Source organism: Paroedura picta, chromosome 1 (assembly GCF_049243985.1).
Source record: "Paroedura picta isolate Pp20150507F chromosome 1, Ppicta_v3.0, whole genome shotgun sequence".
Lineage (NCBI taxonomy): Eukaryota > Metazoa > Chordata > Lepidosauria > Squamata > Gekkonidae > Paroedura > Paroedura picta.
The window spans coordinates 150,110,551-150,137,712 of NC_135369.1; the positions used below are offsets into that span (position 1 = coordinate 150,110,551).

At 40.3% G+C, this 27,162-nt stretch overlaps 1 protein-coding gene across 42 annotated transcripts in view; it reads left to right on the plus strand.

Annotated features, from left to right (window-relative positions):
• The window catches only part of DST (dystonin), a 404,883-nt gene that overhangs the window by 216,155 nt on the left and 161,566 nt on the right, over positions 1 to 27,162 (plus strand). For 21 of the 42 annotated variants that reach the window (XM_077308292.1, XM_077308223.1, XM_077308177.1 and 18 more), the window contains 15 exons: positions 3,021 to 3,116; positions 3,728 to 3,853; positions 5,192 to 5,344; positions 5,604 to 5,758; positions 5,928 to 6,054; positions 6,900 to 7,083; positions 8,758 to 8,915; positions 10,877 to 11,055; positions 11,287 to 11,425; positions 12,310 to 12,503; positions 15,026 to 15,188; positions 16,884 to 16,967; positions 17,483 to 17,590; positions 19,278 to 19,376; positions 24,104 to 26,818. In XM_077308292.1, coding sequence (XP_077164407.1) covers positions 3,021 to 3,116; positions 3,728 to 3,853; positions 5,192 to 5,344; positions 5,604 to 5,758; positions 5,928 to 6,054; positions 6,900 to 7,083; positions 8,758 to 8,915; positions 10,877 to 11,055; positions 11,287 to 11,425; positions 12,310 to 12,503; positions 15,026 to 15,188; positions 16,884 to 16,967; positions 17,483 to 17,590; positions 19,278 to 19,376; positions 24,104 to 26,818 — 4,680 coding nt within the window. The remainder of the gene's footprint in view (positions 1 to 3,020; positions 3,117 to 3,727; positions 3,854 to 5,191; positions 5,345 to 5,603; positions 5,759 to 5,927; positions 6,055 to 6,899; positions 7,084 to 8,757; positions 8,916 to 10,876; positions 11,056 to 11,286; positions 11,426 to 12,309; positions 12,504 to 15,025; positions 15,189 to 16,883; positions 16,968 to 17,482; positions 17,591 to 19,277; positions 19,377 to 24,103; positions 26,819 to 27,162) is intronic. The other 21 variants (XM_077308334.1, XM_077308530.1, XM_077308511.1 and 18 more) reach the window with 1 other exon arrangement.

Consider the following 27,162-nt stretch of genomic DNA (forward strand, 5'->3'; position numbering starts at 1 on the left):
TTTTCATGGCAGACTCAATACGGGGTGGTTTGCCAGTGCCTTCTGCAGTCATTACCGTTTACCCCCCAGCAAGCTGGGTGCTCATTTTACCAACCTCGGAAGGATGGAAGGCTGAGTCAACCTTGAGCCGGCTGCTGGGATCAAACTCCCAACCTCATGGGCAGAGCTTCAGACAACATGTCACTGCTTTACCACTCTGCGCCACAAGAGGCTCTTGCTCCTACCTTAGATGTCTCTTTTCTAGAAGGAAAAGTGCCTGATTCCTCATAGAGAAGGTGCTGTGACCCCCTAATCATCTTGCCTGCCCTCCACTGTACACTTATATACTTATTTGCCGAGTGCCTTTAAATTTATGTTCAAGTTTCAGAAAATGTTTGTCTAAAATTTGATCTTTATTATTCATTGGGGATTTTGCATAGTCACGAGAGACACCTAATATTACCTGTTACATATTGTGACTGTTAGAAAACCCTTTTCTCTGTGCCCATGAGCATATACAACCTCACAAGTGAAGATATGGCTTCATGTATCTGTCAAATGGGATCTGGCCCTCAAAAATCATGTCATAACGTTGATACAATATAATAGCTTCTTTGGGGATATGTCAAATGTATATTGTGTTTGTGTGTGTGTGTGTATACATACACACACACATACAAATACATACATACATACATACATACATACATACATACATACATACATACATACATACAAACAAACACACAGGATATTTATATGGTTCTTGTACTGTGGAAGTAACAGCACCAAAAAGAAGAGAGGACATTTTGATTGTCCAGGACAGCAGCAGTAGCTGTTTGTTCCCCATGACTGAGCCTTTGGTTTTCTTGTATTGGATTGAAAGGGACTTTCCAGTGTGCTTCCATATATCAAGGTTTCATCACATTGCCTCCTTTTAAGGTGTGAAGTTCAGGCACACACACTTACTCATAAACTTGAGATATTGTTTGGACATTAGATTTATTTTGGACTGGAATCAAGCTTTTTAATGTAGGTAATCTGTTCTACATTAAAATGCAAGTTAGCTACTGTAGGTGCCTAACAGTGCACCCTTTTAAGTCCATTGAAGTTTGTAAGCTTAGAAAGTTGTAACTCTGTTTAGGAGTACACTGTAGCAGACTTCCAAATTTCATGTTTCATAACTTGTGTGACATAGGAGGAGAGCAATGTGGGGCTACATTCTTGAACAGTGAGACTTTTATACAAATACCTGGACACGGTGATGCTTTTCCTCTAATTGGCGGCACTGTTGCAGCTTCTGTGCGTGTGTGTGTTGTTGACAGCCTTTTGATTAAGCAGGAATGGCTTTATTGACAATCATATCTCCTGTGAAGTCCATACACATACAAGTCTCTTTTTCTTTAAATGTGCCAAGGTTAATTGAAATTTGTCTCCCAACAGAGGGCTTGCACCCTAAATGGGAGAGTTCTCTGTTTAAAGTATTTAGAGCAGCCTCTGCTGGCCATAATGTCATTATAGGAAAGCATAAAAGCAGCAGGTAGTACTGGAAGAAATTCAGACCACATACAAGTTAGCCAATCTAATAAACATTTATAAACAGGAATCTTTTGACACATTAAAGACCAAAAAGTTCTAATAACAACATTTTTTCTGAGCTAGAGCCTGCAATATCAGAATAAATGGCTTTATTCTGAGAACGCGATCAGACTGTGATCTGAAGGGGGTGGGTAGGAATGTTCCAGCTTTGAATCCCATGCCCTTCTTGCCCCCACCCCCACCACCTGGAAAGCCTCTGAAAGACCTACCGTTGCAGCGGCAAAGGCCCTATCATACCCTCCTCGCACCCCACCCCCACAAAAGCCTTTTCTTTCGTTCGTTCATTCCTTATTTCATTCTTTATTTTGTTCCTTATTTTGTTCTTTATTTCGTTCTTTCGTTCTTTATTTCGTTCTTTATTTAATTAATTATTTATTTAATATACCGCCCTCCCCGTAGGCTCAGGGCGGTTTACATATAACATATGAACAATACATTAACAATCTATATTAATAACCGTACAATAATATTAATAACAATGGCTGTAACAGTATAACAATATAACAGTATAATGGTACAAACAATGCAACAGTGCAACAGCTCAACAGGTCCAGAGTGCTCTAATGGGGTTCTGGGAGTGGGGTAGCAGGGGCCCTTCATTCGCTGTTGGTTATTGGTTATACCTGGTCTCGACCAAATGCCTGGCGGAAGAACTCCATTTTGCAGGCTCTGTTTTAATTTTGTTACCGATAAGATAACGCTTCTTCTGGAAGTGTTGTTCTCCCTAATTTCTACTCCCGTTGAAACAGATGGCAATACGTCATTTAACAAGCAAGCCGAAGTATACTTGGAATGCTAGTTGCTCCACGTGCAACAAGCTTCAGCCAGGAAGGATGTGTATGGCCGAGGCACCTCCCCTTCCCTACCCCCTTCAGACCAATCACTGGCCATTTTGTGAGGGAGGGCAGGTTAGCATGACCATATATAGTCATTTAATGGAAGACTTTTAAAAATCAGTAAAAAATACTAAAAAATTATTTTTCCCCTCCCGATCTTGTGAAACCCTTGGGGAGACCCACCGAAACCCGTGTGTTTCGCAAAACCCTGTGTTAGAGCTATAAAGTGCTCTGAATCTTTTAAATATTATATTACTAATATTATTATATCTGTCATGAACTGTCTGGGTGGTTTTAGATGAACCACTCTTTTTGGTCTATACTAATTTGCAATAGAGGAATTATAATACTGAACTACTGCAAACGTTGTAAGAATTAAAAGATAATGTGCAGTACTTTGAACAATTGAAAGTATTATACAAGTAGTAAATTATTCTGTTCTTGCAACGTATCTTACATTGCTGGAGACAACTACATGGAGTGACCATTTTTCTCCTGTAAAGTAAAACCAAGTTGTTACGGTTATCAGCTGTGACTTAAAGCCTCTGATTCTGTTTTATGTAACCAGCCAATTATTATTCTTTTCCCCTTCTCTATGTCTTTAAGGCTTACAGAGCTGCAATGCAAACGCAGTGGAGCTGGATTTTACAACTTTGCCAGTGTGTTGAACAGCATTTAAGAGAAAATGCTGCATATTTTGAGGTATGTGAACTACATGAATGTAGTTATGGCAAAACTACAAACATTTGTCTTAAAAATAGCAGGGAGCAAATTGGAAGTGTGCAGTGGGAGGGAAGGATAGGCAGAAAATGCTTTCTCCGTTTCCAAATGTGGAAGTGGCCTTAAGTCTTTGACCTGCATAATTGGATGAAGCCCACTGATTGTATATGAAATAATTCAAAATCTGAGTTTTCAGATTTTGAGAGCATTTTTTATAATACAGGTACAAATATCCCCCTCCCCCCAAAAAAGAGAGTAAATGTAACTACCAAGTATTCTGGTGTGGTTTAAACAACCGAGGGCAGTGGTGTTTAAAGATCAATAGCTCCATTCAGTTTATCTCTATATGCCATAGTAAGAGAGCTTGTGCAGTTGTTTTTGATTCGGATTCCTTTTTGACAAACTTATGCGAGAGGAGGAGGATTCCTCCCAATTTTCTCATTTGCATAGGGCAAAATTTTAAGATTCCTCATCTGTCTGTTTCAGAACACTAGCAGCTATGTATGATAGTGCAGTATTATCACTCTGAATTTCCAGTCACTGACCTAGGGCTGCCATGTTATCTTTAAGCCAAAATATATGTTTTCTTCCAGTTTTTTGACGATGCCAAAGAGGCCATTGATTACTTGAAGAATTTAAGAGATGCCATACAACGGAAGTACAGCTGTGATAGGTCCAGTAGCATTCACAAACTGGAAGATCTGATCCAGGAGTCCATGGTAGGAATTCAATGCCTGAGCAGATATGACCTCCGGTAGAAATTCTAATGAATTCATTGTGGCTTTTGCAACTAGAGTTTAAGAGAGAAAAGATAATCACAAAACTAATGGTGTGCTTCAAAACTGCAAAGGGAACTAACTTGCAATGGCTTCTGCATTCTAGCCACAAATTATACTGAATGTTCTGTGACGTGTTTAAACCAAAAACAGTGAGGGATATAGGTGTAATGTTCTGCTTGGACTGCTGCAATCTGTTGATGAAACACTATGTCCAGTTTTAAAAAAAATAATTTCTGATCACGGCTTACAGATAATTTCTGTTGATAGCCTATAGCCCTTTGTTTCTGTTCACACCTGAACTTAATAGGGGGGAAAAGCAATTATTAGGGCCCTCAACACATGATGGGTTTTTGAGCAACTGATTGGCTGATTTATTATTATCAGCAGCTGTACACACTGGCCATACACATGCATTTCTGCCCAGAGGCGTTCTGTCCTCTTCTATGAGCCAGGAAACAGGAAAAATGAGTTTGCCAGGTGTTTCCTTTCACAGAAGAAAAAACATCCCACTTGGACCATCAGCTTTTGGAGCCATGGACATTAATTTGGTTTATCTGTGCAGCCAAATACAGTTTGCAAGCTGTGCTCAGGCTTCAGGTTTTGTTCCCTTAGCCCTAACTACTGAAAACCATCAGTGAGTGGTTCCCGCTCTTCCCAGTCTTGTAAACTGAATTCTTTAATGCAGTGGTCCCCAACTGTTTTATCACCAGGGACCGGTCAATGCTTGACAATTTTACTGAGGCCCGGGGGGGGGGGTAGTCTTTTGCCAAGGGATGTTGCCACCTGAGCCCCTGCTCCACTTGCTTTCCTGCTGGCACCCCTGACTTCCCACCACCCGCTGGGGGGCGCTGCCAGCAGCAGCTGTGCAGTGCCAAGCCATGGCAGCCGCTGGGGAGCACCAAAGGTTAGCTGGCAGCAGAGTGGCAGGGCAGCCCCCAAGGCAGCAGCTGGGGAGGAGGATGAGGAGGAGCCGCGGCCCGGTACCGACTGATCCACGGACCGGTCCCGGTCTCTGGACCGGGGGTTGGGGACCACTGCTTTAATGTATCACAGCATGCTTTATTCAGTGTTAACGTCTCTACAAGATAATAATTAACCATGATTATTAGAGAGTAGTAATACTATCTAAATTTAGGATTAGTTCATCTGAATAAAGTTGTAGAAGACATACCACAATGCAGACTGCAGGATAAAAGATTTAAAACCTTTGAAGAAAGACATGTTGAATTTGAAGCTTCTCCCTAATGTTTGCTTCCTTTTTGAAAACTTGGCTTTTAGGAAGAAAAAGAACAGCTTCTGCAATACAAGAGCACTGTGGCAGGCCTTGTGGGGAGATCCAAGAGCATAGTTCAGCTGAAGCCAAGGAATCCAGATAATCTACTCAAAACATCCATCCCAATTAAATCCATCTGTGAATATAGGCAAATAGAGGTTGGAACCTTGACTTTCTTCCAATGAATTAAGGGCATGAGAACACAGCTAAGGTTCTGTTAATGACAGGTTCCTGGAAGTCTCTTCCATCCCAGTAAACACAGCAAACCTTTGTTTTTCTGCATGGAGATTGCGTGATTTTCTGTTTTATTCTCCTGTCAGTTTTCAGTATTAGTACCATTGACAAAACTGTTTTGTGAGAATAGGGTGAGAATGTTACTGGCTCATCATCTTTTTCTGTTCTTCTGTTGAAAACTAGATAACGATTTACAAAGACGATGAATGTTTTCTAGCAAGCAATTCACATCGGGCAAAGTGGAAAGTGATTAGTCGGAGTGGTAATGAGGCTATGGTCCCTTCTGTATGTTTTACAGTTCCTCCACCAAACAAAGATGCAATAGACGCTGTAAACAGGTATGAAGAGTGAGCATAGTACCTAAACAAAGCACCTTTTATATAGTTTTATGTCTTTCAAGGTCACTTCTTGGAAGAATATTGGTATCGGCAATGAATAACGTATGTCCTATTTTCACTCTTTCTTGTGTTAATTCGTGTTGTTTTACCTTTCCTTTGTGCATTTCAGAATTGAACAGCAATATCAGAACGTCTTAACCCTTTGGCACGAATCACATGTAAACATGAAGAGTGTGGTCTCCTGGCATTACTTGACACATGAAATTGAAACTGTTCGAGCTGGTAACGTTGCTTCGGTAGGTTATGTGCCTTTTTCTACGTTCATGCAAAGTAGACCTGGGCAAATATTGCATGCTTCAAATGGACATGGTTACTAAAATTAAAGAGTTCTTTCTTTCTTCCTAACATAAAAATATATCTGCAATTTATTCTTGCCACAACATTTTATTGAATGCATATTTAGTTTGAATTTTTGTAAGATAATAGCAAAGACTGAGAGCAGCCTGATGCCTTAACTGATAGGCGTGTTTGCTGGGAATACACCACTGTTTCAAAAAGGGCTCATATGTCTGCATCTGTAGGCACCCACTAGGCACAAGTGGGAGTTCTGATCCAATTAGGGTTTAATGGGTGTTAAAGAAATATATCTTTAAGGATTGCTTTGTCTGCAGTGCAGCACAATTAAATCACCTAATAGATGCAATTCTTTTTTGTTTGAGAGCCAGCATGGCGTAGTAGTTAAGAGTGGCAGCTTCTAATCTAGAGAATGGGGTTTGATTCCCCACTCCTCCATATGCAGTCAGCGGGGTCACTTTGGGCTTGTCACAGTTATTTTAGAGCTGTTCTCACAGAGCAGTTCTCTTAGAGCTCTCTCAACTCCACCTACCTCACAGGGGTATCTGTCACGGGAAGAGGAAGGGAATGGTGTTGTAAGCCATTTTGGGATTCCTTTGGGTAAAAAAAAAGCTGAATATAAAAAAAAACAGCCCTTCTCCTTCTGTTCCTGCTCTTCCTCCTTTTCCATCCCCACCACCAGATGTCCTCTTCTGCCTTTTGTTGGACATGGACCTCATGCTGTCTTGTTAAATGGTCCCTGTTGGTGGAAAGACACTTACTTTTCCCTCCTCATAAACTGTCCTAGATCAAGACACTCTTGCCTGGTGAACACCAGCAAGTTCTAAGCAACCTGCAGTCCCGTTTTGATGACTTTCTGAGAGACAGTCAGGAGTCTAAAGTCTTCACTGTCGCTGACATTGCACAGTTGGAAAGGGAGGTGAATGTCTGCAAGGAGTACTACCAAGAGCTCCTTAAGTCTGCCGAGAGAGGTAAGGTAGAAAAAAATTAAAGTAGAAAAGTTTCCCTTGTAAGATGCCAAGCGGTATCTGCTGCATCTTCAGCTTTTATATGTACAAGCTGTGTTATTATGGCTGTTTTACAATGGCATCAGCTGAGACTTCAAAGAGTGTGTGGGGTGATGGCAGGTGTGAGAGTAGGGCTAGATCCAGGTGCCTATCATAGTAAGAACAAGTGTTAAACTGAAAAGAAAAAAATGGGCTGCTGAAGAGTTACATGCTGTGAATTTTTAAAAATACCTTGCAAGAACTATAGCAGCAGCAAGACAAACAAATGGGCGCATTTGGGGATTTGTGCTTTTTGCATGCATCCATAATTGCTTCTAGAAGTGAACTGTTGGAGTTGATGCAGACAGAGAAACACTTTCTCCCCAATCCTCTCCTATCACATGATTGATGTTTGTGCTGGGCACCTACCTACAGTAAATGCACTTTCACTAAACTCCTAAGCTGAATCACGCCCTTCTGCCTTGTTGAAGTCAGTGGACCTAACTCCTTAGGATGGCACTGTTAACATGTACACATGGGCAGAATCTGTCAGCTGTCCAATTTCCTCCTTGAATCTGTATACAGTGGGCATTCCAGTAGATAGTGTGGCAAATCTTCAACTACTGGGTTTCCACAAATACAGAGACGTTGTAACAGAGGAATTTGAGCATATCTCCCTGTCAGAACAGAAGAGGGCGTTGTCTGAAATCTCAGGGCTGAAAACGCTACTCTTAGCTTGCTCACATTTATATTACCCAGATACGGGGCTCTGCGGTGATCTTTTTTAAAGGTCTTAAACAATGGTGCACACCTGGACTGTACAATTAAAGATCTGTCGATTTTTGCGTCCTGTGAGAAAACCCATTCTCTTAGGTCTTAGTTTTTTCCTGATTCTATGAATTAGACTTTTAAAAATTTTCAATAAATGCCCAAGTTTTAAAAAGCTGAATAGATGTATTATGTTACGCATTCAGCATGATATTGATAGAGAGGGACATAAAGCTGATTATAGTGCCCCTATATCACTGGATGGAGCAGAGCTGTATGTACTGACTATCTGGAATCAATGATAAGAGACTCGCTTCTTTGGGTTTAATACCATTTTACATTGGAATTCTTTGAACATTAACTGTCATGGACAATCCACTTAATCAGCATCCATACACAAAGGGAATTATAATACTAGAGACTGAAATGCTAAGCACACATTATGGATGTGTGTTTTGGGGGCAGGAGTGGTTTTTCCAAAACATAGAGTCTTTCCAAAAATATGTAAGAGTTTGGTAAAAACCTATAGATATGATATAAGCAATGATCATGCATAGGATGAAGGAAGGATAAATGTAGAATCGAAATAGAATTTTTACATCTATCTACTTGCAGAGATGAAAAGACTTACCCGACTCCCTGCATTTCGTATGACATGGAGAAATTTGGAAACAAGAATTGCAAGACACGATTTTTGCTCCTCTCCACCCCCCCCCCAACGTCCAACATTGCAGCCGATAGCTTTCTGTTAATATTAATTGCATGTTCCCTGAGCTGATTCTTTCAAAAAGAAAATGAAAACACTGTGAAATCGGAATATTTGTTGTGTGATGGCAGAAAGATATTTAAACAACTTGGCTCTAGTTATACACATGTTGTTTCTTCTAACAGAGGAGCATGAGGAATCCATTTACAACCTCTACATCTCAGAAGTAAGAAACATCCGACTTCGTTTGGAGAATTGTGAAGATCGTTTGATTAGACAGATACGAACCCCACTGGAAAGAGATGACTTACAAGAAAGTGTGTTCCGGATTTCTGAACAAGAAGTGAGTTTTCTGAGTGCATACCTATGAAGCTCTTGTGCTCCGGAAAACTAGTCAGTACCATATCCTTCAGAGTAATTATGAGTGCATAAAGGATTCATTCGGAAGGAACTATAACCTTGTAATTACCTTGATGGTTGCAGTTACAAATCATACTGAATGAACTACAGCTGTTAAGCAAATACCTTAATTGAAGAAAAGTATTAATTTGTGCCATCAGCTAATTATAGGCTTGGGAGTCGTCTGATTCTCTCCCTCTGGAACATCCTGTCTAAGGAAGCTGGTTTTCTTTAGGAACTTCCTGAATGCTGTTTGCACACTGTCTCCTTTAAGAAGGCTTTTGGTTTGGGAATTGCAGCTGTTGTGGCTTGGGACTGCTTTAGCTGTGCTAAGGTGGTTTTGTTTTTGTTTTGTCCCTTTATTTTATTACTAGGGTCCAAGCCCATTGCATTCAGGAATAAAATGGGTGCTATATTGGAGGGTGTGGGTGGAAGAACCCTGAGGACAGCCTCCCCCTTCCCCCAGGACCTGGAAAGGCTGCAGGCAGCTGTTAGGGAACTCACCAGTAAGGGCATCTCTCAGATGGCAGGAATCTGTAGTCTCTGTGGCTCGGACGGAAGTGGAAGGAGGAGGCGGTGGTCGGGGTGGTGGTGGAAGGCAATTGGCTGGCCGGTTGGAGGAGGAGGTACTCGGGCAGGACAGCCACCCTGAGTGGGTGTTAAGTGCTGAGTGGCACTTAAGCCATGAGACACACTCCTCCTTCAAGGCCTTACCAGAAATATTAAGTGGAATATATATTTCTAAAGTAGAAGAAGAGTTGGTTCTTATATGCCACTTTTCCCTACCCGAAGGAGGCTCAAAGCGGCTTACAGTCATCTTCCCTTTCCTCTCCCCACAACAGATACCCTGTGGGGTGGGTGAGGCTGAGAGAGCCCTGATATCACTGCTCAGTCAGAACAGTTTTATCAGTGCCGTGGCGAGCCCAAGGTCACCCAGCTGGTTGCATGTGGGGGAGCGCAAAATCGAACCTGGCATGCCAGATTAGAAGTCCGCACTCCTAACCACTACACCAAGCTGGCTCTCAAAGTACAGTTCTTCACTACTGTGAGAATGTGTTTTGGAGGATGCAGAGGGAAAAAATAAATAGATCAATTCTTGGCTTGTAAGAAACTAAGCCTTGTCCTCTCCCCTAATCTTTGTTCTGTAAGTTTGACTCAGAGCAGATGCCCGCAGATTGTGTAAGCAGACTTCTTTCAGAGTTGAGATCCATGATTTTCAGTCATGTTTTACAAGTAAAAAAAATCATATGAGCATGTGTTTCATGGAAATCCATCATTCATACTAGTTTTCCAGAGTTGCATTCATGAGAGAACTACACAGAAATCTCAGAGGTTTGTGTTTCATTTGGAGGTGCTCATATTTTGTTCATAAAATCTCTCCATGTGCACAGATCGTGAAACCATAAGCAGTTCTCTCTTCAGATGGTACAAGCAAACTGGAATTTGTTTGTGATGACAAGCTTGATTTATTACAGGGTTTACATGCTCTCTGTGTTCTCTCTCTCCTAGTTTGTGGAGCTGTGCTTGGAGGCATCCTTGTTTAAGAAGTCTTCAATCTCTCTCCTGTTTGCAATGTCATCTCAAAGAGATCACTTTAGCTAATTGGAGTTTCAGTAACTAACTTCTGAATTATGTTCTTGTCCTTTTCTGAGAGATTAGATTGAACGGTAGACCTTTTACATGCATCCTCTATCGCTGAGCCTACAGTTCCTCCTTGGTTCTTGTGGATGTTTCGTCATTTAGGAAGGCATATTGGGAGAAAGTGCTCTAGGGCAGGGGTAGTCAACCTGTGCTCTAGGGCAGGGGCTGGCAGGGGCTCATGGGAATTGTAGTCCATGAACATCTGGAGGACCACAGGTTGACTACCCCTGCTCTAGGGGAAATAATTTGCCTTCTGTTTTGTAGAAGCTGAAAAAAGAGTTGGAACGACTTAAAGAAGACTTGGAAACAGTCACAGATAAATGCGATGAGTTTTTCAGTCAAGCGGCTGGTTCACCCTCAGTCCCTACTTTGCGGTCAGAGCTTAATCTTGTAATTCAGAACATGAATCAGATTTACTCTATGTCTTCCATTTATATTGAAAAGTAAGTACATCATTTTGTTCCCCACAGTTTATTGCAGCTTCTGTTTCCTTCTTTGAAAAAATGGGGGGGGGGGGAGCAAGGTATAAATATTTTAATAAAGTACCCTTCACAAAGTTGAATCATAGGTACAGAACTTCATAGAATGATCATACAGTAATGTAATAAAAGCTCATTTAGTGAAGTGTAAAGCTGTCTGTCAAGTATTATCACAAAACATTTCTTTTGTTTCAGGTTAAAAACTGTAAATTTGGTGCTCAAGAACACACAGGGAGCTGAGTCATTAGTAAAACTGTATGAGACGAAGCTATGTGAGGAAGAACCGTTGACTGCTGACAGAAGTAATATTGAGAACTTGATGGGTACATTGAAGGTATGGTGCTGAATACAAGAAGGACTTGACATTGTCATGCATGTTTATCAATATTGATACTAGCCCAATGTTGTCAGATCTACGAAGCTAAGTAGGGTCAGCTCTGGTTCGTATTTGAATGGGACACCACCAAGGAATCCCCATGTTGCAAGCCAGAGGAAAGAAATGACCGGCCACCTATGACCATTGTTTGATTTAAAAATCCTACAGGTCTCCATATAGCATATAGTACATCCCCACCAACAACAGCAAATGGCAGCTAATGGAGTGTCTATAGAATAAGAATAATATGCATGCTCCATCAAGTTCCTGATAATAGCCGAGGTGTTGATTTTGGGGGGAGACCAGTATACAGAGCATTACAGTAGGCCTAGTCTTGATGGCACTGTGGTGTGGATCTAGATAACCAGGTCAACCCTATCAAGGTAAAGGGCCATCTTACAGGTTAGGCTGAGTTAGCAGAGAATGTTTTTGCAGCTGTATTAACTTGCTTCTCCAATTATAAGGTTGGATCTAATAAAATCTCAAGGGTTTTAACGGCAAGGGTCACTTGAATTCTATCAAAAAAAAGAAGAAAAGAAAAAGCAGATTCTTATATATCCTACCCTATCTCTCACATCATTAATAATATTTCAAGCTGGTAGGGAAATTAGCCATATCAGATATTGCAATGGACAGTAAACATGACCCAACAAGGATCTACTTTTAATTTGTTATTTTTTATTATACTTTTGAACACCACATAATTTTGATAGTGTTCTATTCGGCATTTTTGTTTGATTACTAATGCTTCTGTGGGTTGCCTTTGTAGGCAGCTAGCAATAGTAGGGTATAACTGGAGAAAACTGCCATTGTGATGTATATTCTCACATTTTATTTACTAGCAATGGAGATCAGAGGTTGATGAAAAGAGAGAAGTGTTCCATGCCCTAGAAGATGAGCTCCAGAAAGCCAAAGCAATCAGTGATCAAATGTTTAAAACACACAAAGAACGTGATTTGGACTTTGACTGGCACAAAGAGAAAGCTGATCAGCTTACTGAAAGGTGGCAAAATGTTCACTCTCAGATTGAAAACAGGTTTGTATTGCTTTCGGTGATATAGGGACTACTTTTTGGAATCATCAAGATTCTCCTTGTCTATATGTACAGTGCTACATCACATGTTAACTGACAGAATTAGCCTTAGAAATACATAAAAGTGGAACCGCACCTATCTGATCAGTTTCTGTTCAAGATGCTGGAAGTAGGTTTTCAGTTGTAATCATATTAAATTGTGAACTGAATTTAATAGCAAACAAAATTTTTTTTGGAGTGATGGTTGTTCATGGAAAGGCTTTCTTCCTCGAGTTTTTGTTTTTAAGTTTAGGTCTGTTTTTAGCATAATAATATTATCAGTACTATCAGCAGATATTATCAATATTATCAGTACTATCAGTATTATCAGCATAATAATATTATCAGCATTCCTTATAGGGTTTTTTCCCATTTCAGGAAGGTTATTTTTAACCTAAATAAAATCCTATGAGTACTTTACAGCAGTGGTCCCCAACTCCTGGTCCGGGGACCGGTACCGGTTCGTGGATCATTTGGTACCAGGCCGCAGCTCCTCCTCGTCCTCCTCCCCGGCTGTTGCCTCGGGGGCTGCCCTGCCACTCTGCCGCCAGATCACCTTTGGTACTCTCCAGTAGCCGCCATGGCTGGGGCTCCCCATCAACATGGCACTGCGCAGCTTACATCCCTCGGTAGAAGACTACCCCCCTGCCCGGGCCTCTGTAAAATTGTCAAGTATTGACTGGTCCCCGGTGATAAAAAGGTTGGGGACCACTGCTTTACAGAACTTTAATTCTCTATTTAACCATTTCTTGTATTAAGCTGTTGAAAGGCAATCTAATACACCATTTGAATGAGAGTTCCGTTGGCTGACATATAGATGAGAATTCAGAGAGATGTGATACTGGGCGTTCTGTCAGTGAAGCACCTGGCATTCTTTCTCCTCTAAAGAAGCACTATCCAAATCCAAAAGTGTAGCACTATCCAAATTGCATTGGAACTGCCATGTGAGGGGAGGAGGTTGTAGAGCTATCCCACCAGTACTATATATCCAATTTGAAATGGCCATGGGGAGCTGATGTTTGCCCTGCACATGGTTTTCATAGAAAAATAATTGCAGAGCTTCATTAACAGCACTTATTTCCCCATGGCTGTTACCAATACTGCTCCAGTAAAACATACATGAAAGAACACTGTGGGAGGAGTCTCTAATAGACTCCTTCATGCAAATATGAGTGTAATAGCATGGAAAGAAGTCACAGAGAAGCAGCTGCCAAGTTACAGCTCAAAGGAGATATGGATTTGTTATATTAAATCTGTGTTGGTTCCCTAATACCTGCTAAGAGGCACAAGTGGCAGACTGGAAAGACTCTTAATCTTACTCAGAAGTATTTGACTCACAACAACAGCACTAAGTGCATGGAATTTTGTCCTGTCACATTCTGAGGTAGCTCTTCATAACCTTATTTATGGCACATTAAAAAGCTCTTCTTGGCTTGTAATATAAACATAAAGGAAACATTGCCTCTGTAGGACATCATAGTTGGCTTTGCTGGTGGTTTGTTGTCAACACTTAGGCACCCATTTGTAAGTAAGACAGATTTGGTGCCAACTGCACTGCAGCTCCTGTCTGGTAAACAGACTGTTCCCAGCAAGTACTCACCCTCCTGCTTCCTAACAGTGAATTAAGCAAGCTGGTACATTAAAAAAAATAATAAACTGGCTGACACTGCTTTTCGTCATCTTTTCAAGTATTACTTTATTATGTCTATTAATGACAACTGGGTTGTTCGTTATTTCTTGCAATATTTATTTGTAAAATTTTGAAAAATGCAGGAATGCAGCATTCTCATCATTTTTAACCATGGTGTATGTTACCATTTTCTGTAATGGAAAAATAGCACCGCCTCCCACAAAGAAAATGGATTAAGTTAACTTGTGCAGAATTGGGAGATGGTGTTATTCTAAAAGGAATCTTCCCTAGTTACTTCACCCTAGCCAGTAATATAGTAATAATAAAAATTAAAAACATTTTTTTAATCCTGCACTTCCACAACACTCAGGGCAGGTAACAGCATTAAAACAAGATAAAAGGATTAAAAGTTTAAAACATTATAATTTAACTATAACTAATACCCCTGTGAAATTCCCAGATGGATTTTTTTTTTGGTAGGAACCAATCTTCTTCTTCCTGAACCGTAGGCCCGGTTGAATAGCTCCATTTTACAGGTTCTGTGGAACTGATTTAGGGCCCACTGGGTCCTGATCTCTTCTGGGAACTGATTACTAAGCAGTCCAGGTGGAAAAGACCCTGATCCGAGGCCAACTTCTCTTTTGGGCCAGGGACCCTGAGCAGATGTGGATCAGCACAGGCTGGGACCAGTGTACCTGTGGGACTGCCTTTTCTCTTGTAACCCTCCAAGAGCATTTCTGCTAATCTATCCAAATGATATTTTATCCACATGATATCTACCATCCAAATAATATCTTAAAATAGTATATTATATGTTCACCTTATGATAATTTGTTCTTGCTCTCTCCTCAACCAGGTTGCGTGATTTAGAGAGTATCAATAAATCCCTAAAATACTACAGGGATACTTACAGTGCTCTGGATAGCTGGATTAAGCAAGTTGAAGAAACTCAACAGAGATTTCAGGAAAATCCACCTCAGAACAGTAAAGCTCTACTCAAACAGCTAAACCAACAAAAGGTATAAGATCATGGTTCTGTTGTGGAAGTTAAATAAATGAAATGAGTAGCTCATCAAAATGCATGCACTTACACTTCACTTATTGTCAGACCATTATTTATTGATATATACATAGATCTTGCCTAAATGAATCACTCGGTAGTTCATTCTCACTCATGAATGTGTATACAAACGCACACCAACACACTTTTTCTGTTGTATAGAATATTCCTCTTTTCTGATATGAGGTGGGGGGGGGAAATCACTTTATGGAGAGGAGTACAAGAAAAAAAGCTATTTTGCTTACTGAGTTACAAAATCACTACTGAAGTTTATCTTATAAATGCAAAACAACAAACTTTTGAAACAGGAAGGTACATTTATTATTTATTTTTAATTGTATTACATTTGTATATCGCCCTTCCCTAAGGCTCAGGGCAGTTCACATAAAACATAAACAGAACAATACATCAAACTCAGTGATTATAATTAATGAAAGGTAACAGTAATAACAAAAAATAATATTCTAACATTGTGAACTCTCTAACAGTCCCATCGTTGGTTAGATCTATCACATGAGTTCAAGGGAGGTTTGGGGGCCCAGTAAAAGTTGTTTAGGTTCGATCAACCTCAAACAAATACCTGGTGGAGGAGCTCACTTTTGCAGGCCCTGCGGAACTGTTTTAGTTCTGTTAGGGCCCTAATCTCCCCTGGGAGCTCATTCCTCCAGGTGAGGGCCAAGACAGAGAAGGCTGTGGCCCTGGTTGCGGTCAAACAGACTTTCTTTGGCCAGGGATCACTAGCCGGGTGGAGATAGTGGAGCCAGAGCTCTTTGTGGGATGTAGGCAGAGAGGTAGTCCTTCAAGTACACGGCGTGTGGCCTTGAAGGTAATTACCAAGACTTTAAGCGTGTTGCAGAATTCGATTGGTAGCCAGTGTAGTTGTTGGAGGACGGGCCGGATGTGGGACCTCCATAGTGTTGCTGTGAGGAACTTGGCCACAACATTCTGGACCAGTTGCAATTTCCAGATCAAAGTTAAGGATAGGCCTGTGTAGAATGAGCTGCAGAAGTCTAGCCTAGAGGTGACCACTGTGGCTAGGTGTTCCAGGACCAAGTAGGTCGCTAATAGTTTCTCTTGGTGAAGGTAGTAGAAGGCCAGCCACACTACTCTTGTGACCTGGGCCTCCATGGAGAGGGAAACATCCAGGATCATGCCCAAGTTCCTGGCGGAGTGAGCCACTAATAGTTGCACTCTGTCCAGGTTTGGCAGATGCACTTCCTCACTTGTATCCTTCCTGCCCAGCCACAGGACCTCTGTCTTTGAAGGACTGACCTTCAGATGACTCTGCTTGAGCCACATCATCACTGCTGCCAGGCAGCTGGCTAATGCTTCTGGGGGAGAATCAGGGTGGCCATCCATCAGGAGGAAGAGCTGGGTGTCATCTGCATATTGATGACAACCCAGCCTGAAGTTCTGTACCTGTTGGGCAAGAGGGGGCATGAAGATGTTCAATAGGATTTGAGAGAGGGCTCCTCCTTGTGGGACCGCATGTGCATTGGTGGCGGCTTGAAGATCTCTCTCCTAGTGCTACTGTCTGTCTGCAATCCTGTAGAAAGGAGATCAGCCATTGAAGGGCTATCCCCCGAATTCCGGAGGCAATGAGTTACTTTGGTTAGTATCTTCACTACCTTGAAATTCTTTATGTATTTCATAGATGCTGGTTTCTGAAATAGAAATGAAACAAAGCAAACTGGATGAGTGTCAGAAATACTCGGAACACTATTCAGCTGCAGTGAAGGTAATGCTGTATCCAAACCTGCCTATTCTTAATTCTTCTTGAAGCTGTGACTCCTGCTCAGATTAATGAGCTACAGCATATACATGCTGCTCCCGTAGTCTGAGCATGATAGTTTGTAAGTTATATTTTTTTCTGGAACTTATTTCACACAAGTATCTCAGCACTATAGTCGACAATTTTTACATGGCTGTTTCCACATTTCCACCCAAATTGGTAGGATGCATTGTGCCATCTGAACGTGATGAGTATTTTGATTGAAGTGTGTAACCATGTAGTCTAGCTTACATCTGTGGGTGGAAGTTTTACATGTTACGTATTAGCATGGAATTGGTCCAGTGCGCCTTTCCCTTTCTGGGTAATGGGAAGATCAATAGTGTGAAGGTCATGATAATTATATAGCTTGCTGCCTTTTGGCTTTGCAGTATTGGAGGCATATTGTCTTGCACTGAAATGCACTATAATTGGTATTGGGCAACTAACTTACAATTTTCCTAATTTTCATGTATTTACTGCAGGACTATGAGTTGCAAACAATGACTTACCGGGCCATGGTTGACTCCCAGCAAAAATCACCAGTGAAACGCCGGAGAATGCAGAGCTCTTCTGATTTTATTATCCAAGAGGTAGTGAGATGAAGCTTAAAAATAAATGTTAATAGCCCATATTCCTGTAGTACTTGGGAGCCCTTTAAACAATGTTTATTAGATAAGTTAAGCATAAAAAAGCTGCATAACAAATACATCCAGTATGATCCCACCTGTCCAAAACTTGCTTAAATTGCTATCAGAATTTATTCTTTCACTTCTCATTTCATTGCAACTTTCTTTTTTTTTAGAATTTCTGATTATTTCAGTGCTTAACTTAAGCAGTCCCCTTGAACAATTCAAATAAATTAGATGATGTTGAGCGAAGTAGATAGGAAATAGAACTAGCACTTATGAATGTATCAATTCCCTCATGCCACATAGATTTAATGTATGGAAGTATTCTTGTAGTCTCTGCATTTCACATTATTTACTGGTGTGCACCTGTGGAAAGGCTTGTGGCCTTTTCTTTGGTTTAGAAGAGGGTCGCAGATCTGTGAGAGAGCATATGCTTTGGATGGAGGAGGTCCCATATCCACATGCTAGCGTTTCCAGTTAAAAGAACCTTTTGTACTAGGTGTTTCCCCAAGAGCCACTGAGAATTTAAACCTGGGAAAGGGCCATGGTTCAGTGATAAATTGTATTCATTCAGAGGATGCAAGGTTCAGCCAGCTAAACGGAGCAGGTAGTAGGTGATGTGTGAAAGACCTTTACCTAGGACTCTGGAGTACTACTGCTAGTAGGAGTAGACAGTTCTGACCATTATAAGCCAGTGCTTTGACTCACTATGACCGTTTATGCACTGGAGGTTTCATGCTGGGTTACAGGCAGGAGTTTTAGTCATGGCAGGTGGCCCCACCTCTTCCTGCACTCACACAGGGGAGCATTTGGCCCAGTGCACCTCATCTGCCCCCTATTTGTGCTCCTGCATGAGAACTGGGGCAGTAAAGTGCCCAGTGCATAAACGGTCTATGAGGCAGCTTCATGCGTTCATAACAATAGGGTTAATATGTTTTCATGCTATAGAGCAGGGGTAGTCAAACTGCAGCCCTCCAGATGTCCATGGACTACAATTCCCAGGAGCCCCCTGCCAGCGAATGCTGGCAGGGGGCTCCTGGGAATTGTAGTCCATGGACATCTGGAGGGCCGCAGTTTGACTACACCTGCTATAGAGACTGAGTGCATGCAAAGCTGAATATAATCATTGGTTCTAAACATGTCTGGAATTAAATATTGGTTCTAAACATGTCTGGGATGAAAGACAAAATAATGATTTATGTCAAGACTGTAGTTGTATTCCTTTATCCTCTTTGGAAGCCCGTTCCTCTAACACAGAATACTGAATTATGTCTCTGCTTCATGCAGAAATCTCTTCTGGGATTTAGTGGCATGCAGTAATTTATAAAATAAATGATTTAGGATGAGAGCGGTTAGGAAGTTAATTATGACATGAGTCAGTCCCTCATTTCCACACGTGCTACTCCCAAAGCAGGTACCAGGTAAGCCCACTCAGCACCTCATTTATCACACCAACTGTTCTAAGTATCTTTGGCCTCGGGGGCATTCTTTTAACATGGCTTGTACATTGTGACTCATGAAGACACGGTGCATTTCTGAAGCTGCCCTCCTCAAAAGTCCTTTTTCTTTCAGAAGTCACCTTTCACATTATTGATGTCAAAAGTGTCATTTATGGGTTTCCAATTTAGCATATTTCCTTTGTTTGCAGTTCATGGATTTACGAACACGCTATACAGCTTTAGTAACCTTGATGACTCAGTACATAAAGTTTGCTGGTGACTCTCTGAAAAGACTAGAAGAGGAAGAGGTAAGTCAACTGATATGATGACCAGAGAGTAGTAAAATAAATAAACTTAGCTCAGATTTCAAGTGGAGAAATGTGAGGCTGAAATTCCTTATGGACGTTAAATAAAAAAGATTCCTTATGGACGTTAAATAAAAAAGATTGGTGGTCACATCTGACAAAATGTATAAGTAATTCTGGTCGTCTTATCTCAGAGTCCTTTACAGATGAAAATATTATTTTTAAAATGTGAACTCCTTAGAGGGGGAGCTGCATTAAAATTTAATGGATAGAAAATGGATTACATCTGTAGTCTGCAAAAACTATTTATTTATTTATTAGATTTATATACCACCCTCCCTTGCGGTTTATAGCTGTTTATATAGAGCATAGGGATAAGTACAGTGTAATTCAATAACATCAAGTAGAACATAATAGTAACAGTGGTTTCAATAACTAGTGATAATAATTCCAGTAACATTGATGACAACGTTAACCTGTCAACTATGGTCCCATAGGATGGTCAGTTCAGGATTCAGTTCATGGGGAGGAGTTTCTGGGGGCCCAGTAAATGTTGTTGGTCAATCAACCTCAACTAAATCTCTGGCAGAAAAGCTCCATTTTGCAGCCCTGTGGAACTGTGGTAGCTCGGGTAGAGCCCTGGTTTCTTCAGGGAGCTCATTTCATCAGGTTGGGACCAGGTCAGAGAAAGCTCTGGTCCTGGTTGAGGTCAGATGTGCTTCTTTGGGGCCAGGGATCAGCAGCCAGTTGGAAGTAGTGGAACATAGAGTTCTTTGGGGGGTATAGACAATGAGGTGATCCCTCAGGTACACTGAGCCCAGACTGCGTATCACCTTAAAAGTCATTCCCAAGACCTTAAACCTGACTTGGAATTCAGCTGGTAACCAATGGAGATGTTGGAGAGTGGGCCAGATGTGGGACCTCCATGGTGTTTGTGTAAGGACGCTGGCCACTGTATTCTGGACTGAATCAAGGTTAAGGGTAGGCTTGCATAGTGTGAGTTGCAGAAGTCCAGTCTAGAGTTGACTGTTGCATGGATCATTGTGGCCAGGTGTTCCAGGGCCAAGTAAGATGCTAGTAGTTTGGCTTGGGGCAGGTGGTAGAATGCTAGTCATGCTACTCTTGTGACTTGTGCCTCCATGGAGAGGCAGGCATTGAGGATTATGCCCAGGTTCCTGGTGGAATGAGTCACTGATAGCTGTATCGCATCCAGGTTGGACAATTACGCTTTCTTGCTTGATCTTACTAAAAAGTACATGGAATAAAAAAGATGAAAAAAATTACTTTTATATGGTTCTAAACATTCACCTCGAACAATATGTGAACATTAGCATATTTAAATCTGAATAAGGAATTTAATTGTTTTAATTGTTTCTTAGCTTTAACCAATTTCTTTCTAATACTTCGGTTTCTCTCCCGCTGCCAGTATTTATTTCTGTTGCATTAATTCTTTATGGCAAAATACTAACTTCTATTAACTGTTCTATTAACTGTTAGAATATGCTAATTTCTTGGCCATTTCAGTTGGTCACTTCGGAGATTAAACTGTGCTGTTTCTGCTACTGGGTTTATTTGTGTCGTCTCTGTCATTTACCAGTCTGTATGAGAATGGCTGGGGCAGTATTCTGAAAGATCCCTTTTGAGAAAACCCCTAACCTGCTTTTAAAGATAACAGTTTTAAAATATCGGTTTGGAAATCTCACCTGAACCTTTTTTGTTGCCCTGGGGAGGAGCTATCAAAAACATCAGCTGATCCCTTTAACCTAATTGTGTTCCAAGGCTCAAAACAACTTTGATAAATTGCAGGTTTTGGGGGATTCTGTATGGAGAGTTTCTAAGTAAAAAAAATAACAGAGCAAGTGGGTTTGCCATGTGGGTTTACATTCTGAGTTTTTCTTTTTAGTAAGGGTGATGATAGCTTTAATCTGAATTGCAAGGTTTAGTGCTTGATGAATTGCAGAGATTTGGTAAAGTAGCTGACATTTCTGAGCTTTTGAAGAGCTGTGAAGCCATGGGAAGAAAGTCAAAAGAGGAGAAGGAACATTGGATGCAAGGTGTCAGCTCAAAGAAGCTAATAATAATAATAATAATAATAATAATAATAATAATAATAATAATAATAATAATAATAATAATAATAGCAGCAAGCTATTCAGAAATCCTGGTGAAAGTATAAGAATCTTGCTGTGATAAGGATTTAAGTTATGATAGTAGGGTGAACAATAGTGATAGAATGATAAATGGAAAGTTCTGTATGCAAGCAAACACCTTTGGTAGTTTCTGTGATGCTTAATACTGAACGTGGCAATGTTGGGAAACACCCTGTGTCTGCAAATATAAATACCAATGAAACCTCTGAATGAGAAAAGAGTAAAAAATAAGAAAGTAAACAAAAACATGGTTGCAAACAAAGCAAGTTGTTGCTGAAAGGAAAGCGAATGTGAGAAGACCTGGTTCACTCAAGGGGAAAATAAGAGGAGACGCAAAAATGAATTTAGAATCAGTGTTGAAAAGAAATAACCTAAGCCAGGGGGCTGGAGATTGTCCCATGGGATCAGCCAAAATGAACCATGTGCATGCCTTCTGGAAAGATCATGGCGGAAAAAAATATTCCAGCACAGTGTCCATAAAATTGGAACAGAGTATTGGAACAAGTGAATTATTAACCACTGTAAATGAGGAAAAATGCTGTATGCTTCTAAGTCCAATAGGGAAATCAAAGAGACAGAGTAGTGACAATTAAAACATGTAGTTTTGTACTGTCCTTCTAATGAAGAGGGGAAATCTGAAACATTGCATACTGCATCTCTAGATAGCAGCAGTTATAGAACAATTAAATACCCAGAAAGGCTTTGTCCAAATAAAACAAATCATCAGAGGTTAAAGAGACATAGTTTGTGTACTGTTTGCATGGACATTCCTGTGGAAGATCAGGTTGTACCTAGTGGTTCTAAGCTGTATGAATTAATTTCTGGTACAAGAAATACAAGTCAAAATATTAATCATTGCTACATTTAAAAACTAACAATATAGATTGGATTGGTCAGTTTACAAAGCTGTATAATTCTGAAGAAAGATAATTTAGCCTGTGATCCAAGAAAAAAAAATTTCAGGTAGCAAGGATATGGTGAGCATTTGAGACAGAGCTGTGTTTGTGATTTGACCTTGCCCTTTGCTGGCATTCATACAGAAGATATAGGATGGAATCGATCTGTGGCTAAGGATAGGTGGATTTTTCTTAGCTGAGTCAACGCATGGTAAAAATACAAATGATGTTTTCGAGATACCCAAAAAAGATAAACCTGGACTGAGAGAGGATGTCAGGAAAATAAAATATGCAGATATAAGAACTGATCTATTAGCTCTGGAAACAGAGACTAACATGCAAAATACTGGTCAAGAGGTGGAAAGAACAGAAAAGAATAGAATGAGGTAAGCATATTATATTCAAAATTCAAAGCCAATCAAAACCAATTGAATTATATTGCAGAGATCAATACAGTGTCAAAATCTTTGCTGATCGTCAGTTCTACTCTTTGAAGAGAAGGCTTTTAATTTTGAACCAATTCAGATGATTTTTAAAATTTGAACAAATTGATAAAGCATTGATTAATTTATGAATGCCAATGGTGATTTAATGTAAACACCTCTCAGCAGATTACTTGTACTAAAGATCAAGATTAGTGCAAAATCGAGCCTTTAAAAAAATGACACTGGAACTTTATTCTTAGCATGACCGTTTTAAAGCATCTTATGTTATGTGACAACACCTAAAAAAATTCAGCTGGCAGTTGTGAGTGCTAATGGGAGAGAACTGCTGGAAAAACCTTATTTTTATTGTACATTCATTCTAATGATGGCTGGAAATCATTTAACTCAATCTAGAAGGAACCAGGTAATAAAGTCTGTCTATTCCAATGTTACTGATTTTATGCCTACCATCACATGCTAGTACAGAAATCAGTAACTGGATCTGAAGAAGAGTTTCAGCCAAGTAGGAAGGCTCTCTGTTTATGTAGGTAAGAGTGAGGCTTCATATATCCATCGACTTCATTACTTGGATGCAGACCCTATTCTGTATCTTATGCTGTTCCTAGCAGGTCCTTACTTTTTGATTGATTCATTTGGATGAAAAAGACAAGGGGAGAAAGGAATATGCAATGCTTGTCCCACAAGATTTGACTTTTTAAAAAGAAGAGCGTTATGTTTAACTTCTGTTCAAGAAAGAGCCTTAGCATGAATTTAAATGTGGTTCTCTTGCTCCTAGTTTAATGTGTTTTTTTTGGGGAGAGTGGATCACTATTGTTTTTATAATCTCTTTTTCCAATTACAAATATATCATGTTTGATCACAGGTTCTAAAACTTTCTTATTTTGCTACTCAGACTAACCATAAAAGTGCATTTTCTTGCATAGCTTTTGCTGAACAGTTGTTCTGTTGGTGCTACTGAAATAGCTCTTCCCTTCAATGACTGAAAGAATTCTTCTTGAGGACTTCAGTTGGTGAACTTCTTCATCCAGCTTTCTTTTAATTCTTTAATGGCTGCTAACTGAAGGTGGTGGTCACGGTGGTGAAGGTGGTGGTGGCAATAGCTCACTTTTTGTTCCTGGCAATCAGTAGATGGAGTTCGTGAGTATTTGCAGTTGATTTTTGGAAAAATTGCAAGAATTCTCCAAGATTACATTTTAAAAGGATAGAATCCAATGCTCCTTGTCATTTTCTCTCCACAGATCCTTAAAAATAAGGAAGCATTGGTACGTGGTGAATATTCTGATCTGGAGGCACAGCAAAAGACAGTAGTGAATGAGAACAAGAAGCTTATGGAAAGAATAAATGAACTTGAGGAGATGCTGAAGGAGCTAAGGAGACAGAAATTCCAACTGGAAGAAGAACTACCCAAAGTAAAAGGAGATGCTGATAAAGAATTGAAGAAACACCAGAAAGCTATGGAAGAGATAAGACTCCAGAAAGCCAAGGCTGAACAAGAAGCAAAACGATATTGCTTGGAGCTAGAAGATCTTCGTAAAGAGAAAGAAGCTTCAGAGCAAGAGTTGGATCGTATGAAGCAGCTTACTTTGAAAGCAGAGGCCCAGAGAAGTATAGTTGAAGAGAATCTCAGGACATTCAGAATTCAGTTAGAGGAGAGTGCCCTGGTTAGAAAAACACTTGAAGAGCATCTAAAAAGGAAAGACACAAATCTTCATGATTTGGAGCAGCAAAAGAAGACATTAATGGAAGAGTTGAAGAAGAAGACAGTTGAAGAAGAAAAGCTTATGGAGCTAATAAGAGAAATGGAACAAGACCTTGAGTTTCAAGGGAGTGTAGTGAAAAATAAATGGAAGGAAAAAGAAACTACTGAAGTAAGAAAGCAGATTACTGTAATAGAATGCTCTTTAGGGAGAGAAACTCTGTTACCAGTAGGTTCAGATGTTACAGATTTTCAGAGAAACCAAGAAATAAAGAATTTAGAAGAATTCCAGCAACTGGTAGATGAGCTAACATTTACTAACAAAAAGTCTGAAAAAATTATTAAAGATTTAAAATACGAACTGAATGAGCTTGAGCTTCAGAAATTGTCCTCTGAAGAAAAGGCTCGTTTACTAAAAGAAAAACTTGATGCTGCCAATAATTCCCTCAGGCGTCTCAAAGTAGAGTTGGATCAGAAAGAACAGGTTGAACAAGGGTACTTGGAGCAACTGAAAGACCTTGACAGGCAACTGCACAAAGCAGCAAGCAAGGCTGAAGAAGTGATGCAGGAAGCAATGGATCTTAAGAAAATTAAACTGAACTATGAGGAAGAACTGAGGATGCTTCAAAAGGAAAAGGCACAACTGAAGAGGGAGCTGGAGGAACTGAAGAGAACACATACAAAAACTGAAATCATTATTCAGCAGCTGAATTCACAGATCACTGCTCTCCAGCAGGAAAAAATGGTAGCTGAGCAGAGAATCATTTCATTCCGAGGGGAAGCAAGCAACTTGCAGGAACAGTTCAGAAAAATAAAGGAACAGTTGCTGCAAAAGACAAGAGAAGAAAAAGAAAATCAAAGCAAGATTCAACAACTGACTGATGATTTGGGAAAAAGCAATCACTTGGTAGAGACAATGAAACATAAAGTTGAGGAGCTTAGCAGACGGAATAGTGAGAGCAAAATAATTATGAGTGAAGTGCGGTCTGAATCTGAGAAGATAATTCTTGAGAGACAAATTATTAACAGAAAGAATGATGAATTAAAAGCCCTGGTTGATAGTTTTAAAGAACAGCTACGTGTCACAAATGAACAGCTGCACAAACAGATAGTAATTGAGCAAGAACATTTGGAGAAAATCAAGAGACTGGAAGGCGAATTAAGCAAAGCCAAAGATTTAGCTAATGAATTTAAGCAGAAGTGTGACAGACAGAATGCTTGTAATGCCAGTGCAGAGGTGGAGGTCAGGAACCTAAGTTCTCAGCTGAGTACATTAACTATGGAAATGAAGATGAGTGACCAGAAAACCCAGCAGCAGCAAGCTCATATTCAAGATCTCCAAAGCAAGTTGAAGAAGCTGCAGGATGATTTTCATCAGAAGATCTTAGATGAACAGATGGCACGCAAGAAGGTGGCTTTGCTTCAGGAGGAGTCAATTAAATTTAAGCACTCTGCAGAAGAATTTAGGAAGAAATTTGAGAAACTCTCAGAATCCCATAGCATCACTGAAAATGACATATCGGGCATAAGGCTAGAATGCATCGCTCTGCAGCAAGAAAAGCACATGACTCAGGAGAATATCCGCATGTACAAGATTCAAATTGAAGATCTGCAAGACAGACTTCAGAAATGTCGTGAGCAGCTGCAGCAAGGAAAGCATGCTGAAATGGATTATTGGCAGAAATATCGCAAGCTAGAAGAAGAATTGCAAGTTCAGAGACGTACAGTGGAGAACATGAAGCACCAAATAGACCTGCAAAAAAGAGAGCACTGCCACCAGTTGCGTTTATTTCAGAATGAAATCCACAAAAATAACAACATCAATTTGGACTTTGGTTGGAAGGGAAATGGGTTTAGATACCTGGGAGATGCCCCCCAAAGAGAATATGACCAACTTAACCTGTGTGCAAGCACCTCTCCTTTATTAAGAAGGAGACAAATTGAGATAAGCACTGCAGGTTGTAAACCTGAGCAGCTGGTTACAAAGAAATTGCAAGTAGCTGCTACTGATTCCTTGCCAAAAGAGAAGCCGTTCCAGCTTTCTGGGATAAGTCACTCACAGGAAAATGGGATAACCCAACAATCCTTTGCTGAATATATGTCACAAACAAGTACACAACTTGAGATAACCTTTGATAAGACCAGCCCAGCCACAAGGATATCAGAACTAGATAAACTGAGAGACAGCAAACATCTCAGTTCCAGATATGAAGAGAATTACGAAATGGGATTAGGGAAGCACCTGCATCCATTGGAGGTACCAAGCACATTTTGATGGCATTTGATCCTACTGTTTCTGGGATTCCCTTCTTAAATTTCTGTTAGGCTTTTCTTCTATGCTGTAACTACATTAACATATCAGATCAAAAACATCAAAATTGTTAAAAAAACATCAGACCCGCAATACTGAAATTATATGCACAGATCCAGAAATTGCTTATCAATATAGGTGGACAATGGATCCTCCATTTCCTAAAATATTTTAACAGAATGAATCAGATGTATAGCAGACAGGAGAAATGAGCTTATTATTTGTTTACCACTTTCCACTTCATCCCCAGCAACTTTTCCCCAAGCTGGGATTTCAGACCTTTATTTCCA